Consider the following 14,711-nt stretch of genomic DNA (forward strand, 5'->3'; position numbering starts at 1 on the left):
ATCAGTGTTTGGTATGTTGCAGTTTTAAAGGATGTGCATTTTAAAGGTAAACAAAACAAAAGTTTGTCAACAAACCCCATGTACCGTACTCATTTAAGCACGATGTAAAGCACACTTGCCAGTGTAGTGAAATTCTAGTAAATGTAAAGTGCATTATAAATTAAACCTATTGTTATTATTTTTATTATGACTGTAGTCATGATAGTGTCCCTGCCCTGTGCAAATTTTCAGTAGTCTGTGGCAAAATAAAGCATGGTTTATAAGTATTTTGAAAAGCAAACACCTTCTTTTGACATTTTATCAGAATATAAATACCTTTACAGTTTTGTAACGCTGGTCTGAAAGCATCATAGCTTGAAATCATTCCCCCCCACCCCAATTTTCTGATTTCAGTGAAATGGCTCATGTCATCAAACATATTGTATGTGAATATTTTATTTTAAGTTAATCATCTATTCGTCTCTTAGATCTTCAATATCACTATCGTATGTTTTAATAGAATAGCAGTGTTTTCTATGTTCCTAAAAAAAATCTAGTATGCACAAATGTGTTTTGCTTTGTTATTGGACAGTAGAAACGACAGTATGGCCTAATAAGTTGTTGGTTTTTTCAAATACTGTATGTATTATTTGATAGTAGTATGCACTTAAATAATCTTAATAGTAACAGTAATCTATGTGTTAACTATTTCAATTTGCTATCATTAATATTATGCTTGAAACATTTTTTTCAAGGGGATTAATTTTTTGTGAACACCACTGATGCCCTAAATGTTCTGTTTTCTGTACTTTACAAAACTGCAGCTTTAACTCCTCCCAAAGCTTCAAACCTGCTGAACATGCCTGGTGCCAGTGTTCCTTCGCCAAGCCTGCCCACATCTGGATTGCCCAATAAGCCGCCCTCATCATCGTCGCTGTCCACACCAAGCCCAGCACAGGCAACCACATCTGCTTCCCTCTCCAGCACTACATCTACATCCATATCCACTTCCTCAAGCACCCCACCCGCCTCTCGGCCTGAACACCCCAAAGAACGTGAGGTTGAGAGGCTAAGAGAAAAAGATAAGCCTAAGGAAAAGACAGAGAAGCCGTCAACCCCATCTTCAACTGGAAGCACCCCTGCTCCTTCTACTTCTGCTGCCAGCGCCAAGAAGGAAAAGCCCGACCCAGCTGTTCCCGCCACCTCTATGCCAACACCTGGCATGGAGTATGTGGTAGACCCTGCACAGCTTCAGGCCCTGCAGGCTGCCTTGGCTTCAGATCCTACAGCTCTTCTCACAAACCAGTTCCTTCCATATTTCATGCCTGGGTTTTCCCCTTACTACACCCCACAGATCCCTGGCGCACTCCAAGGTGGTTACCTGCAACCCATGTATGGTATGGAAAGTCTCTTCCCCTACAACCCCGCGTTGTCACAAGCACTGATGGGCCTGTCTCCGGGATCCCTGCTGCAGCATTACCAGCAATATCAGCAGAGCTTGCAGGAAGCCCTCCAGCAGCAGCAGCGGCAGCTTCAGCAGATCCAACAACCCAAGGGAAGCCAAACTCAAGCTCCCCATAAATCCTTGGGGGATCGTAAAGAATCTGCCAAAGATCTGGTAAAAACTGAGGAGCCAAAGGGCAACAACCACAGCACGTCTCCCACCACACCGACCACCCCCTCCACTCATGATAAAGTATGCGCAGAGCAGAATGAGTCGGACGGCAAAAATCCGGACACTCATCTAGACCAGTTCATCGTCCCCAAGGTGCAGTATAAACTGGCATGCCGGAAGTGTCAAGCAGTTTTCACCAAGGAAGAATCGGCTATTGCCCACCTTAAGTCAAACTGTTTTTTCGGTCAGTCTGTGGCAAACCTGCAAGAGATGTTGCTGCGTGTGCCCAGCGGCGTAGGTGCAGGGGCTGGAAGTCTCTACGACTGCCTAGCTTGTGACACTACGTTGGATGGGGAAAAAGCGCTCAGTCAACATCTGGAATCAGCTTTGCACAAACACAGAACAATCAAGCGATCAGCCAGAAATGCCAAAGAGCACGCTAAAAGTTTATTACCTCACTCTTCAGCCTGCTTCCCCAATCCTAACGCCACATCTACCTCGCAGTCTGCCACTCATCCCATCAGCAGTCCCACCCCGTCGCCAACGACATCTGCCACCATGCCATCATCTGCCGTGTCCACCGCCCTTTGCTCCTCCCCCTCCAATACCCAACTCAACGCCTCAGCTGCCGGCAAACCCTGGCCCCAGGCCCCTTTCTCCAGAGCTTTAGTCGGGAAGCCTAATGCCAGTCCCTCCTATGCTTCCTCCCTGTTTCCCCCAGTGTCCTCACCTTCAACGGTTACCTCAAGTTCATTGAGCACCTCAGGAGTTCAGACCTCGATACCAACAGACGTCTTTTCCGACGAGTCTGACTCTGACAGCAGTCAGAAGTCGGCAGACAGACTGGGCAGGACGGCAGACGAGCCGCAGCAACCTGGCTTTGTCAAAGACAGTAGTACTTGTAGTAGTAATCTCGCTAGCGTAGGAACAGACTCCATCAGATTGTAAAAGAGCTTTCGGTGATGGACAATGTTTAACAAAAAAACAAACAAAAAAACACACACACAAAAAAAAACAAATGGGGGAAAAAACAGAAAAAGCAGCAATGTTAAATACATTAAAGGTATACAAACCAATTTCAGAACAAAAAAGATGTAAAGACTTACTGCAATTCCAAAGCTTGTAACCAAAAAACTTTAATGTTAGTGGATTGTTTTCCCATATCAACATGCTGGTTTCCATTTGTTTTCTTATGCTCAATTGAAACACATTGCATATTAATATATGAGAAAAGATTGATGCAGAGGAATGCTGACTAATGGCCCCAAAACCCCTTCGAAAAATTTTGAGTTAGCTGTGTCCTTTTGTTTGGTAATAATTCATATTTAATAGCACACTCACAAAAAGCCAGTATGCACTGTATGGGAGAATAGTCCGGTCCATGTTCTTGCTATTTAAGCATTCAGACACCAATGGCTTGCAAAAGTAAAATAATAATGTATTGTCTATTTTATTCTCAGGTCAATGGCTCACAAAAATGTTTTGTTTCTGTTACAAAAATCCATATTTTACATGTTTGTTTTCTTCATTTCGAGATTTACCACAACATTTTAATTAGGAGTTGAAATTGATAAAGCATTTTTCTGGGCATTAAAATGACAGTTAATTGGCTAAATGGAGGAGAATTATTATCCATTCACACCGAGGTAGGGAGAGCATCGACATTAAAGGAAGGGCCACGAAGAAATTAGATTAAGAAGGAAACCAAAAAAATAAAACAACTCACTGTATTTATACTATTTCCAAACATTTTTGGTGTTATGTGGATTGGTGGATTGGAAATTAATTCAAGCAGTATGGTAGCCTGAAAAAAAAGTTTGTGTACTTTTAGCTTTTGTATTGTCCAACTTTGAGACGCTTCATTTGATGTTGTCTTGATCATTCCATAGAATAGATGATGGGCAGGTAATTTATCCAAATTATATTTCTGTCTTATTCCCAACCCTTTGGGGGGATATTCATCCAGATTCCCCTCCTGACAAGGCAGGGACCGCTTTAAGCATTATTTAAAACATATGGGTCAGTTGGTAATGCATCAACTGGATGAAAACATGTTGTGGGTGAAATAATGAAATTGTATTTAATTTTTTTGTTACCTTCGTGCACTTATTACTGTCTAACTCCCATTTCCCACTCTCGTCTTCGCACTTATTCCCTCAGCTGTCCTGTATTGTAGATGCAATGCAGGTCCTTTCTTGTCTGTGTAGTGTGGCTACACTTTTTTTATTTTTTTTTATTTTATTGTCATTCATGAAAAAGAAAAAAAGAATACTAATAATAATTCTCACGCTTTAAAGACAAAAAGAAAATCCAAAGACTGAACACTTTTCACCATTGGTGCATAAAGAGAAAAGAGGCTTCTTTATACTTGATAATTTGTTGCTGTTTTTAAGGAAAGAAAACCAAGTTTTAAAAGATAAAGGAGTACGCATCAGAGTTGCCGTTTTTGCTCCCTTGCAAGCAAACAGGTGGCTTTTTTACGTAAATACCAAAAACCAAAAAGGGCCCTCGTCCTTGCATTGTGGAGTAGCACCGTTACAGAGCCATTGCAGTTTGTAAGATAGAGTTGCGAGTCTGACTTTTTGACATATTCAAATGTCTTTTTTTTTTTTTTTTTCTTTCTCAAAGATCATGTATTAGGTCTGGACAACGTTTTGCTGCTAATGTAGAATTTTGAAAGAAAAAAAAAAAGTACCTAGATGCATGCTCATTTTTGCTTTTTGGCGAAGCTTTAACAAAAACCAACAATAAACCAATTTCTTGCCTCTCTGCAACACCTTTTTTGTTTCTTGTTGCAAAAACGGAACTTTGAAGACTGTGAATATGTATGTTCCAAAGGACATCTTGCTGATTTCTTCCCCCCCTCCTTTTTATTTTTGGACAGACCAATGTTTTGAAGCCAATGATTCTGACGTTTGTGAAGAACAGTGCATTCCAAATATCACATTGTTTGTCTTTCTTTCGTGAAGAAGCAAGGACTGATCTTTTGTCATGTGAATTCTTTTAAGTGTCATTATCTATTTTCACTCAATGTGTCCGCTGTTGTGTACATTTAACTGAACAAAGTGATCTTCAAAGATCAGTTTGTGCAGGCGTGGAACACTCCATCCAGTTGAGGTTGTTGCTCACTTGTTAAGCAAGTAATGGTGGTTACCAAAAAGTGTATATAATACATCTTGTACTGATGTATCTCCTAGGTTTTAATCATATTTTTGCCAGTCGACATAAAACTAGTTTCAAAGGCGAATGATAGCTTTCTAACTATGGTGCGATTCCCCCACCCCTTCCGCCCAGGGAACTCCAGCAATGACTTTTCCCATTTGTAAGCAGGGTGCCACTTTTACGTATAGATTGCAGGTCTTGATGGGCATCTTCATTCCAAAGCATTCTTTCTGGTCTCTCTCCCTCTCTCTTTTTTTAATATAAATCTTTTTAGAAGTCCTTTAGTTCAAACGGCTCGGAGGTGTTCATGTCCCAAAGAAGTCACCTACTTCATCAAACGAATTAGCTGCGCATCGGTAACACTTGCCCTTTCACTGATAACATACAAAAATGTATATTTTTTTTAAACCAAAACCAAGACGTATTAAATTTGTGAAGAATTTCTTTTTGACCAATATTGTACAGCCAGTTTATATAGAGATATGTATATGCCACCCCAATAATCTCGCCTGCCTTTTGGCGTCGATACCATTGTGTGTTGTCCACATCAAAGATTGACTCTGCAAGCTTACCACTTCTCCAAAGTTCAATCACCATGAAACTATGTACTTTTTAATTTAAGTTATATTGCCCTCCCATAAATATATTTTAATTCCCTTATAATGTCAAATATGTATTTTAATTTTCTTAAATATTTGTACGTTGTTATGCTTAATGTGTAATATTTTTTAATCATAAATTAACACTAGCCTTGAATTAGGAAACAAAAATATGTCCTGGTCACTTTATTGTTTTTTTGTTTGTTTGTTTTTTTGTTGTTGTTTTTAATGTTTTTATTGTTTTAATAATTTGTACGCGTTTCAATGAAATTTCCAATTTCTCTGATTTCCAAAGTCTAAGTGTAATCATTTTGACTCTTTTGTAGTGGATGATCCAATCCCTTCATCATATGCATTGAGCATGGACTGTTTGTGAGTTAGTGTGTGTGCGTGTTTCAAAAGAGCCAATTAATTTCCCCCTTGTTTTTGTGTTCCACATCAAAACAAACTGAACCACCAGTCTGAGTAATTGAGAAAATCAAATGATCAAAGTGACTGTGATAGCGTTTACTTCGATTGATCATATGAATGTGGCCAAAGCTTTAAGCAATTGAGGGGAAAAAAGAACATTTGTACACATACCCCTTAAAAAATTAAGTGTATATTTTATCGAAATGTTACCGTGGATATCTTTCTCCACAAAACTTACATTGGGATACTTGACGGACATTGAAAAGCAACAAGGTAATGCCGTAGAGGTCACCTTAGCCCACTGTGAAAAGGAGTGTGTACCTGTATACAGATATAGATATATTTAAAACAAGACATCACATTTTGTTTGTTTTTGAGATGAAGTAAGACTGAAAAGAAAATTAAAGACTCTGGGAAGCTTTGGAACTCTCGTCAGGAGGAAACGAGGGGCTGTGGGCACACCAAAACTGGGCATGGGGGCCGATGGCAGGCTCCAAAACAGCTTTAAATACCACCTCCTTATCAGATTAGTGACAACCAGAATGGACAGTGGAAGTGACGGACATGTGACTGAGAGATAGAGAACTGAATCTTGACTCCAGCTGCTCTTTCTTCCTTTCTTTCTCCGCTTCTGCCCCTCTGTTGGACGTTTCCCAAATTTCAGGACAGGACGGACAGGGACGTTGGCCTATTTCCCCTCCTTCACATTGCTACCTGTCTCCCTTTTCCTCTCCCTCTCTGCTTGTCTGCGCTAGGACAAGTAAAGCTCTCAAGTCACACGGCAGCTCGCCCCTCTCTCTGTAGGTTATGTGGTAAAAAAAGAAGAAATTAACACCAGAGGGTGGGGTCGGGTTCTCCAAACTGTCATTTTATTTTATTTTTTTTAAGAGGCAGTTGTACACTTAAAGAGAAGCGTATTAACCAAAATCAACAACCAAACTTACAACCAAACAACCATTTGCTCCAATTTCAAAGATGAACTGTTACTTGGGGCAATCTGTTCCTTTTGTGACTTCTGGTGCCACTATTTTTGTTTTGTTTTTGTTTTTTAAACCTTTTAGACTTTTTTTGTTGTCGTTGGTTTCCTTAAATGACTCCTCGTTCGAGCCTCATAAGCATGGCTCCGGGGCTCCGGGCAGCCCTGCTGGGGGTAGAAAAAAAACAGCCTTGCAATGTACAAAAAAGAGCAAGTTAAACCAAAAATGTTGTTCTTGATGTCTTTTCTATACTGTAGTCTTGTTAGCTTTTTTGTTACTGTAATTATATGATGAAGATTTCCAGACTGTACCAAATGACATGGAAACTGACATACATACAAACCACATGGAACTTCAGACTTTTAAAGAAACTTTTGTCACAAAACCTTGTTGTCCTAGTTAAGTTGATTGTAGATGTTAATTGAATATACTCCTTTGAAAATATTTCATCAAGTATGTTTCTTGCTCATTGTGATACATTAAAATAAGTATGAGCATATACTTCTGGCCTTTGGACTCATTCTTCTCTTCCTTAATGTATGGCATTTTCATGTACCCTTTCCTTCATAGTCACTTTAGAGAAATATATACGCACATTCTCAGTCTTATGAAATTAACACAAAATCTAATTACTCTTCATGAATGGAATTCTGTCTTGTGGTCGACATTGAACAGTACACCTAATGATATGAATAAACGCAGACGTGGAGGAAAACAAGTTTTATGTATTTTAAAATGTATCCTAGCTGTACACTAACAAAAAGTTTGATCTTGGGCATTACACATTGGTGTAAAACTAGTTTTATGCAATTTGTAAATTGTAATCATCTTATCGTTTTCATAATTATTGAATTACTGCTAAATTCTGTGAAGAATCATGTTTGTTAAATTTTAAAACTCCAAACCATCAGAGGGCAGCATACTTTCTCAAGGATGATAAACACAGTTATCCTGAAACAATAATCTGTGGCACAATCATTCATTGCTAACAATTTCCCTTGATTTGCACAGCTGTTGGGATGGTGAAACCACAACAAGGTAAGAGGCCATTCTGTGGTTTTGATCAACTGGGATTCAGGGTCTATATCAATGTTGTGTTTTTACAAACTTTAGATTTATACTTAACTTGGCAATGGCGGACTGCAAGCAACACGTCACTTCCTCTCATTAACATTCATGACGTTAGCAACTGTTGCTAGGGGGGACACGCAAAGGAGATGTTTACAGAGCTAAACCTACCAAAAATGATGTCCCTGGTGCCAAATTCACTGGTAAAGATGTGGAAGAACATACAAATGTTCAGTTAAAGAGATGGCTTGGGTGTCGAGGGCTGAAAAAGACGGAAAAAGGAAACAAGCCAAACTAAGCTTAGTCTTGGCTTTTTTATCAACACCCTTTTCTTACACTGCTGACAATGACATTCTCTTGTTTCATCAATCCATCCTTTTACCACCATATGCCCTTTCTTTCTTATACGAGTATATTATATCCTCTGGTTGTCTTACGTCTCTCTGGCAATTTACTATTTTTGTGTAGCGATCGCAAATGCTATTCGTTGACAGCCAACAAACACTTTTAATTTTTCCATTAATAACAAATCTTAATTCTATAATTTATTTACACTTCCCCCTTACTAAAATTGTTTCTTACAACATAAAAGGTAACAGTGGCAGTCAGATACCATTTGAATTTTTTTCAGGTCATTCATTGTCAGACATTTGCAGTACGGGAAAACGGCACACTAAAATATAAGTTAAAATATCAAAATGGCTTACCTCTTCGTCCTATCAAGGACCATGGCCCCCAACAAAATGTTTACTGCATATGAAATGTGATTGGCTTCACCTTGCTGGCATTAAACTGGTCTTCTGGATGTCCGCGCAAGTTTTTTTTTTTTTTTTTTTCCTCAGAATTTTTGGTTTTGGGAAATGTATGATGAAAACATCCTTCATGTGTCGTAATGTCTAGAGTCGTTTCTACAAGTTCCATAGCAGTAATGTTTGATCAGCATGTTCTTTTTTTGAAAGATTACCGGAGAAAACAAGCAGAAAAAACATGGTTTGTATGCGAGGGTGTGTCGATAATGTCGCACTTCCGCGTTACGATGGCGACGTCACAGTCTAAAAATAGCATTCGTACGGTACGCTATTTAGTAGGTGCACTTATATGGCAACCGTTGATCCGTAGGGCCAGGGTCTTTTACCTTTCAGTTTTTGAGATGGAGAGAATTTTTTTGAGAATTAGCCTTTCAAGCATTAAAAAAAACATCTTCCTGTCAGGTCTTCTATACGTCATTAATAACGCTTTGCGCGTGAGACACGCAATTGCCTGTTTTCTCACGCACACACGCCACACATCCAATTTCTCATGCAAAAAAAACAATCTGATTTTGGGCCGAGACTCGTTCGTTTCTTTTTCAAACTCTCCGACAGTAGGTGGCGCTACTCGCCACTGTAACCCTATTCGCTGCATAAACATCCTAGTCGCGACAGAAGAACACCTTCAAGAAGACAATCACGTGAGAAAATCGAATGGAGAAAGAATCTCTGAAGAAAGTCATATCCAATCTGAAGATTACAGACAGAGATTAGGTATGTTATAATTAGTGACATATATTGTCAATTAAGTACCCACTCTTGGCATGAAAATCTCCTTTCGGCGAAATTCGCCATTTTGAAGTAAAAAAAAAAAGGCTGACTTGCGTAGATCCGAGGAGAAATTCTTTTTTTTTTTGTGGGGGGGGGGGGGGTTATCTAATTAATTAATTATTACTATCATCATGTGTTTAACTTAGTACGTAAACTGAGTAATGGCGTACCACAAGCAACACGTCACTTCCGGTCATTAATAATCATGACATTAGTTACTATTGCTAGGTTGCAAGCCTCCGGTTGTCCCCAATAGGAAATGAATGGAAATCGTGTACAAAGGAGATGTTTACAGAGTTAAACCTATCAATTCTCTCCGAAAATGATGTGCCTGGTGCCAAATTCACTGGCAAAGATGTGGAAGAACATAAAAATGTTCAGTTAAAGAGATGGCTTGAGTGTCGAAAGCTGAAAAAGACGAAAAAAACAAGCCGACCTGACATTCTCCTGATTCAACAAGCTATCCTTTACCATCAGCCTTGTCTTTCTTATATATCCTCTGGTTGTCCTATGTCTCATACCGTTTTTTGGGGTAATTTAGTTAGCTTTGTGTAGCAATCGCAAATGCTACTCAGTGACAGCCAATGAACACTTTTAATTTTTTTCATTGATAACAATATATAAAACAGAAACGGTAACAGTGGCAGTCAGATACCATTGTAATTCTTTTCAGGTCATTCATTGTCAGACAGAAGCAGTACGGCACAACGTTACGCTAAAAAAAAAAAAAGTTAAAAATATAAAAATGGCTTACCTCTTTGTCTTCTGAAAGACCATGACAACCCAACAAAACTGCATATGAAATGTGAATGGATTCACCGAGCTGGTGTTAAAGTACACGCAAGTTGATTCGGTGTTCACATTTTTTCCTCCAGAGTTTTTGGTGTCCGAAACTTATGAAGAAAACATCCTTCATGTGTCGTAATGTCTAGAGTCGGTTTTCCAAGTTCCAAAAAAGCAATGCGTGATCGGCATGTTCGTTTTTGAAAGATTACCGGAGAAAAGTGGCACAAATTACGTTGTTTCTATGCGAGGGCGGGTCTAAAATGTCCCACTTTGGCTTTACTTCCGCTTTACGATGCGACGTCACGGTCAAGTGACACTTGGACAGTCAGCAAATCCTTCTAGATGCTTCGCTGACGAGAACCAATCATCGGCCCAAACTGCGTTCCATTATTCCAATCGCGCGCACTCCTTACGTGTACATGGAGTGCTTGGAGAGCCTTTGGTTGCTTTGCAAAGCTGCGAAAACAAAAGGCAGGCCTTATCCACACCGGGACCAGAGCGCAGCATACACACTTGCCTGTATTTGCCAGCAGATTGAATTTGGTGAGTAGTGGTTTCAATCGTTTTCATATTTTGCGATATAATAAAGTTACTGCCATTCTTTGCAGCTAGCGTTGAACACTGCCAGAGCTAGCCAAATCTCCCGTGAAAAAATAGCTCCCGTTAAATTGGCGTCAAGCTTGTGTATTTAGCGGTAATATAAACGAAGAAACGCACTGTTGAGTCAAATTAAGCGGCATGCTCTCGGATGGAGGGGGGCGCCGTCGTCCACCTGAGACGCGTTATTTTCGGCTGAGGCTTGAGCTGACGGCTGGTGTCGGCACAACACCGGCCCGACGAGTGGTGGGAATGACTCTTGCTTCTTAAAGCTTTTCAGAAATACAGTGATCCCTCATTTTTCGCGGTTAATGGGGACCAGAACCCACCGAAATAAGTGAAAACCGCGAAGTAGCGCCCCCCCCCCCCCCTCATTTTTTTTGTGCGTGTTCAATGTATTTATTCAGATTTTACATTGGGAAAAAGATACATATATGACATGTTTTTTCACTTTTTTCCCCCAAAGTATCATTTATAAATGGTTTTTAAGCACTTCAAAATGTAATCATTCAAACTTTTAAACATGTTATTGTTCTTCCTACTGTAAAGTAGTATGAAAATGCTTGGCTTTATTAAATGCTTCATAGTGAGTCTACTCAAACCCTCTGAGGCTGCTCACTTTGTTAACTGATGATTGACGATGATGACGTTGATGATGATTGTGCAAACTTTTTCTATGATTGATTTTTTTTTTTTTTTAAGCAACTTATTTTTTGATTGAATAATAATAAAGACACAAATGTCCTAGCCAAAATGTGGCCCAAATGCAAAACAACATTACTTCAATGGAAAAAGTTCTTTCAATCAAGAAAAATAGTTTTCAAATGTGTTTTTTTTTTTGTCTCAAATTTATTTTTTGCAATCAAAAACAATTTTTATATTGAAGTGACTTTTTGGGATTCAAATATATATTTTGATTGAAGCAGCTTTTTTTTTTTTTTTTTTTTGATTGAATGATAAGACACAAATCCACCTCCATAGTTATTGAGAGAGAAAGAAATTAAGAAAGCTTTAAAAATAAAAGCCAACGGGGAGTCTGATTTTTTTTTTTTTTTTTTTTTTTTAAGATTTATATTTCATTATATAGATATGCCTTGTAAGGAAAGGAGATTGAGGGATAAAAAAAAAAAAGAGTTGGATGAAGCTGCTACAGGCAGTGGATACCTCATCAGCTGGGTGAATAGCACACTTGGTAAGAATAAGTTTGCAAGGATAGTCGGGTATAAAATACAATTATGAACACAATTACAATGTTATTTTTCTCTAAGATTTTATGCAATTGCTTTATTAATTATTAGGTGCTAGAGTTGTTAAGTATGGATAATAATGAAATAATAGTTTTAGGAAAACTGTGCTGTTGGGAGCTCAGTGACCATCTGATGTGGTTTGTTCTCAGATGAACAAGTTGAGGAAGGAAGTTTTGATGCAGAGGTTGAAGGAAGAAAAGAGGCAGACTGACTGAGTCACAGCCAGAAAGTGTTGATGACAGTGTTGATTTCTATTCACTGTTGCCCCCTTCCAATTAAAGTATGTCACAGTTGCAGCCAATTATTATCTAAAGCTGGTTAAAATTGAAGTTATGTTATTTTAAGGTGTATTAAGTACTTGTTCATGAGCCCCTTTTGATCTACGAGCACCCGCCTCTCCACCGGTCTCTGCACGGCCCTGCTGAAACGCAGTGTGGGTCGACAGAGTTCAATATTTTGTTGGGTTGTACAGTGTACCGGAACATATTTCCTCCACACCCTTCTCACCTTTTTAACCGCTGACCCGTTTTCATGCCTGTTTTAAACTTTAAATCTTGAAAGAAATGTGTTTGTGTTTGAGCGTGTGAACTTGATATTGGTTTGTAAATGTAAACTCAGTTCCCATAACAAGCAGCAGGAGATCACCTTGTTAGCCTCGTAGTATTGCCTACTGCAAGCATGCTAGAAAACATCAGCTCATATAGCATTGTTTATTTAGTATCACAAAAGCGCTGCCACCTGCGCCTACTGAGCACTTTCTGAGCGCCTTTTGAGCGAGTATTCTAAACGGGATTCTACCTTAAACGTCACCACACATAACGGTTAGTAACGTTGGTCAACCAAGTAGGCTAACGTAGTCCATCGTTAGCATTTGCTAACGATGGACTACGTTAGCCTATTTGCCAACTCTCACGCTTTGAGCATGAGATACACGCAATTGCCTGTTTTCTCACGCACACACGCCATACATTCAGTTTCTCACGAGGCAAAATTTTGGTCACCCCCAACAAAATCTGACTCCTAGGTTTTTTCTAAAAGTTGGCAGCTCTGCATTATTCATTGTTGTTTGCTGTTGTCATGTTACAACAAATGTTTCCATGCGTTTCCCTTGTATGCTGCAATACCACTCTAAAACACCCGGCTTTTGTAGTTGGCTTTTTATGAGAACAGATTTTAATATTAGTTTGAATTTGCCAAGAACTATGGAGTATCTCAGCTGCTTTAAAATAAGTTATAAATAAACACCAAAACGGCCTTGCCATGAAATCCAGCATATGTTGGTTTCTGTAGCAGCAAGACCTGTACCAAAACACAACACCTCCAACAGAACCTTGCAGCATTTGTTGTTTTTTGGCACTAGACTTGTTCCTAAAGAAACCAGCATATGCTGGTTTTCTGATCAAGGTATACAGTAGATGGAAAACAATATGACATAGGAAGTGTTTAATGATAAAATTAACTAATTATTAATAAAACAACCAACCGATCATTAAAATGTCTACAGGAGGCCACTTGAAGTAACCTTACTGTTCGCTATATGAAGCTAGTCGCAGCTAGCTAGCAAAAAGTAAATTATGCTGTAGAACTTCATAAATGTCAACAAAACTAGTAAGCCAGATCTTCTACCCCTTCTCTTTTGATGAGTCTGCAGATGTTTGAAATGGTCTGGAATGGAAATCTTTGGCACGACTTGGAGGCATCTTGAGAAAAACAACGACCTTTCGCCCGCTCAGAAATTCTCACCCGAACACGTGAGATAGCAGAAGTAAAACAGAAGCACCGGTATTCACCTACAGGGTTGCCAGATTGGAAAGATCAATCACAGCGTAAAACCCAACCAGTTGAATAAAAACCAGCCAAATTTACAACCTCGTGTTCAAGATAAAATATCCCCTAAAAACTCATTCTATATTTTGATATTAAAACCACGAAAAAAACAAATAAATAAAACAGTTGGGAGGCACATTGTAGTGGAATAATTTCTGTTTCGCCAATATACTGTAGATCATTGGAAATACTGACTAATCCGAGCAAGATAACCGGAAGTACCCTGTCCGCCATTGCTGCAGTGTGCTCCATGTGCTTATATCACTCAGACATGCGCCTACTTAAATTAGGTTTAAGTCAGTAATTAAAAAAAAAGACATTTATCTGGCCGGCCGGCCAGCTCATCCAGTTGGGTCCCCCCCGCCCCCAAGGAGTTTGCAACCCTACTCGCCAATGGCCATTCACAGCAAAAGGTGTCACTGAGGGGCCGTTTACATGGTGACTCTCCGAGAATACGAAACATTTCAAATTTGCATTTATATGGGCCCGTCTCCATTCGAACAATGTCGCATTTCCGCTTGAAAACGATGTTGTATTCATGCCAGGCCCTAGGGGGCAGTGCAGATTTACAGGGCGACAGAGAGTGATGCACTTGACCCCACCAAGCTCCCTCAGCGCGGAAAAAAATATAACCGCCCACTCGAAGCAATGGCATAATTATTTTGTTCAAAAAGGCACAAAAATGGAAACATTCAACATATTTCATTTAAAAATATTATTAAAACAGTAAATTAAAGCCGACATTCCGCCATATTTGCTGTTTTTAATGTTTGGTAGCACCGCTGCGCACGCCCAATGTGACGTGTACGAATGCTGACGTTATCGGAGCGGTCTCGCGGTGCGGGAGCTTTTGATATGCATGC

The 14,711-nt window shown here is 39.4% G+C and overlaps 1 protein-coding gene across 15 annotated transcripts in view; it reads left to right on the forward strand.

Moving 5' to 3' along the window:
• Positions 1 to 7,232, forward strand: part of zfhx3b (zinc finger homeobox 3b) — a 533,557-nt gene extending 526,325 nt beyond the window's left edge. For all 15 annotated transcript variants that reach the window (XM_057852651.1, XM_057853147.1, XM_057853219.1 and 12 more), the window contains one exon: positions 804 to 7,232. In XM_057852651.1, the coding sequence (XP_057708634.1) occupies positions 804 to 2,542 (1,739 nt within the window). In that variant the 3' untranslated portion in view covers positions 2,543 to 7,232. The remainder of the gene's footprint in view (positions 1 to 803) is intronic.
• The last annotated feature ends 7,479 nt before the right edge of the window (positions 7,233 to 14,711 follow it).

Source organism: Corythoichthys intestinalis, chromosome 1 (assembly GCF_030265065.1).
Source record: "Corythoichthys intestinalis isolate RoL2023-P3 chromosome 1, ASM3026506v1, whole genome shotgun sequence".
In the NCBI taxonomy this organism is placed as follows: domain Eukaryota; kingdom Metazoa; phylum Chordata; class Actinopteri; order Syngnathiformes; family Syngnathidae; genus Corythoichthys; species Corythoichthys intestinalis.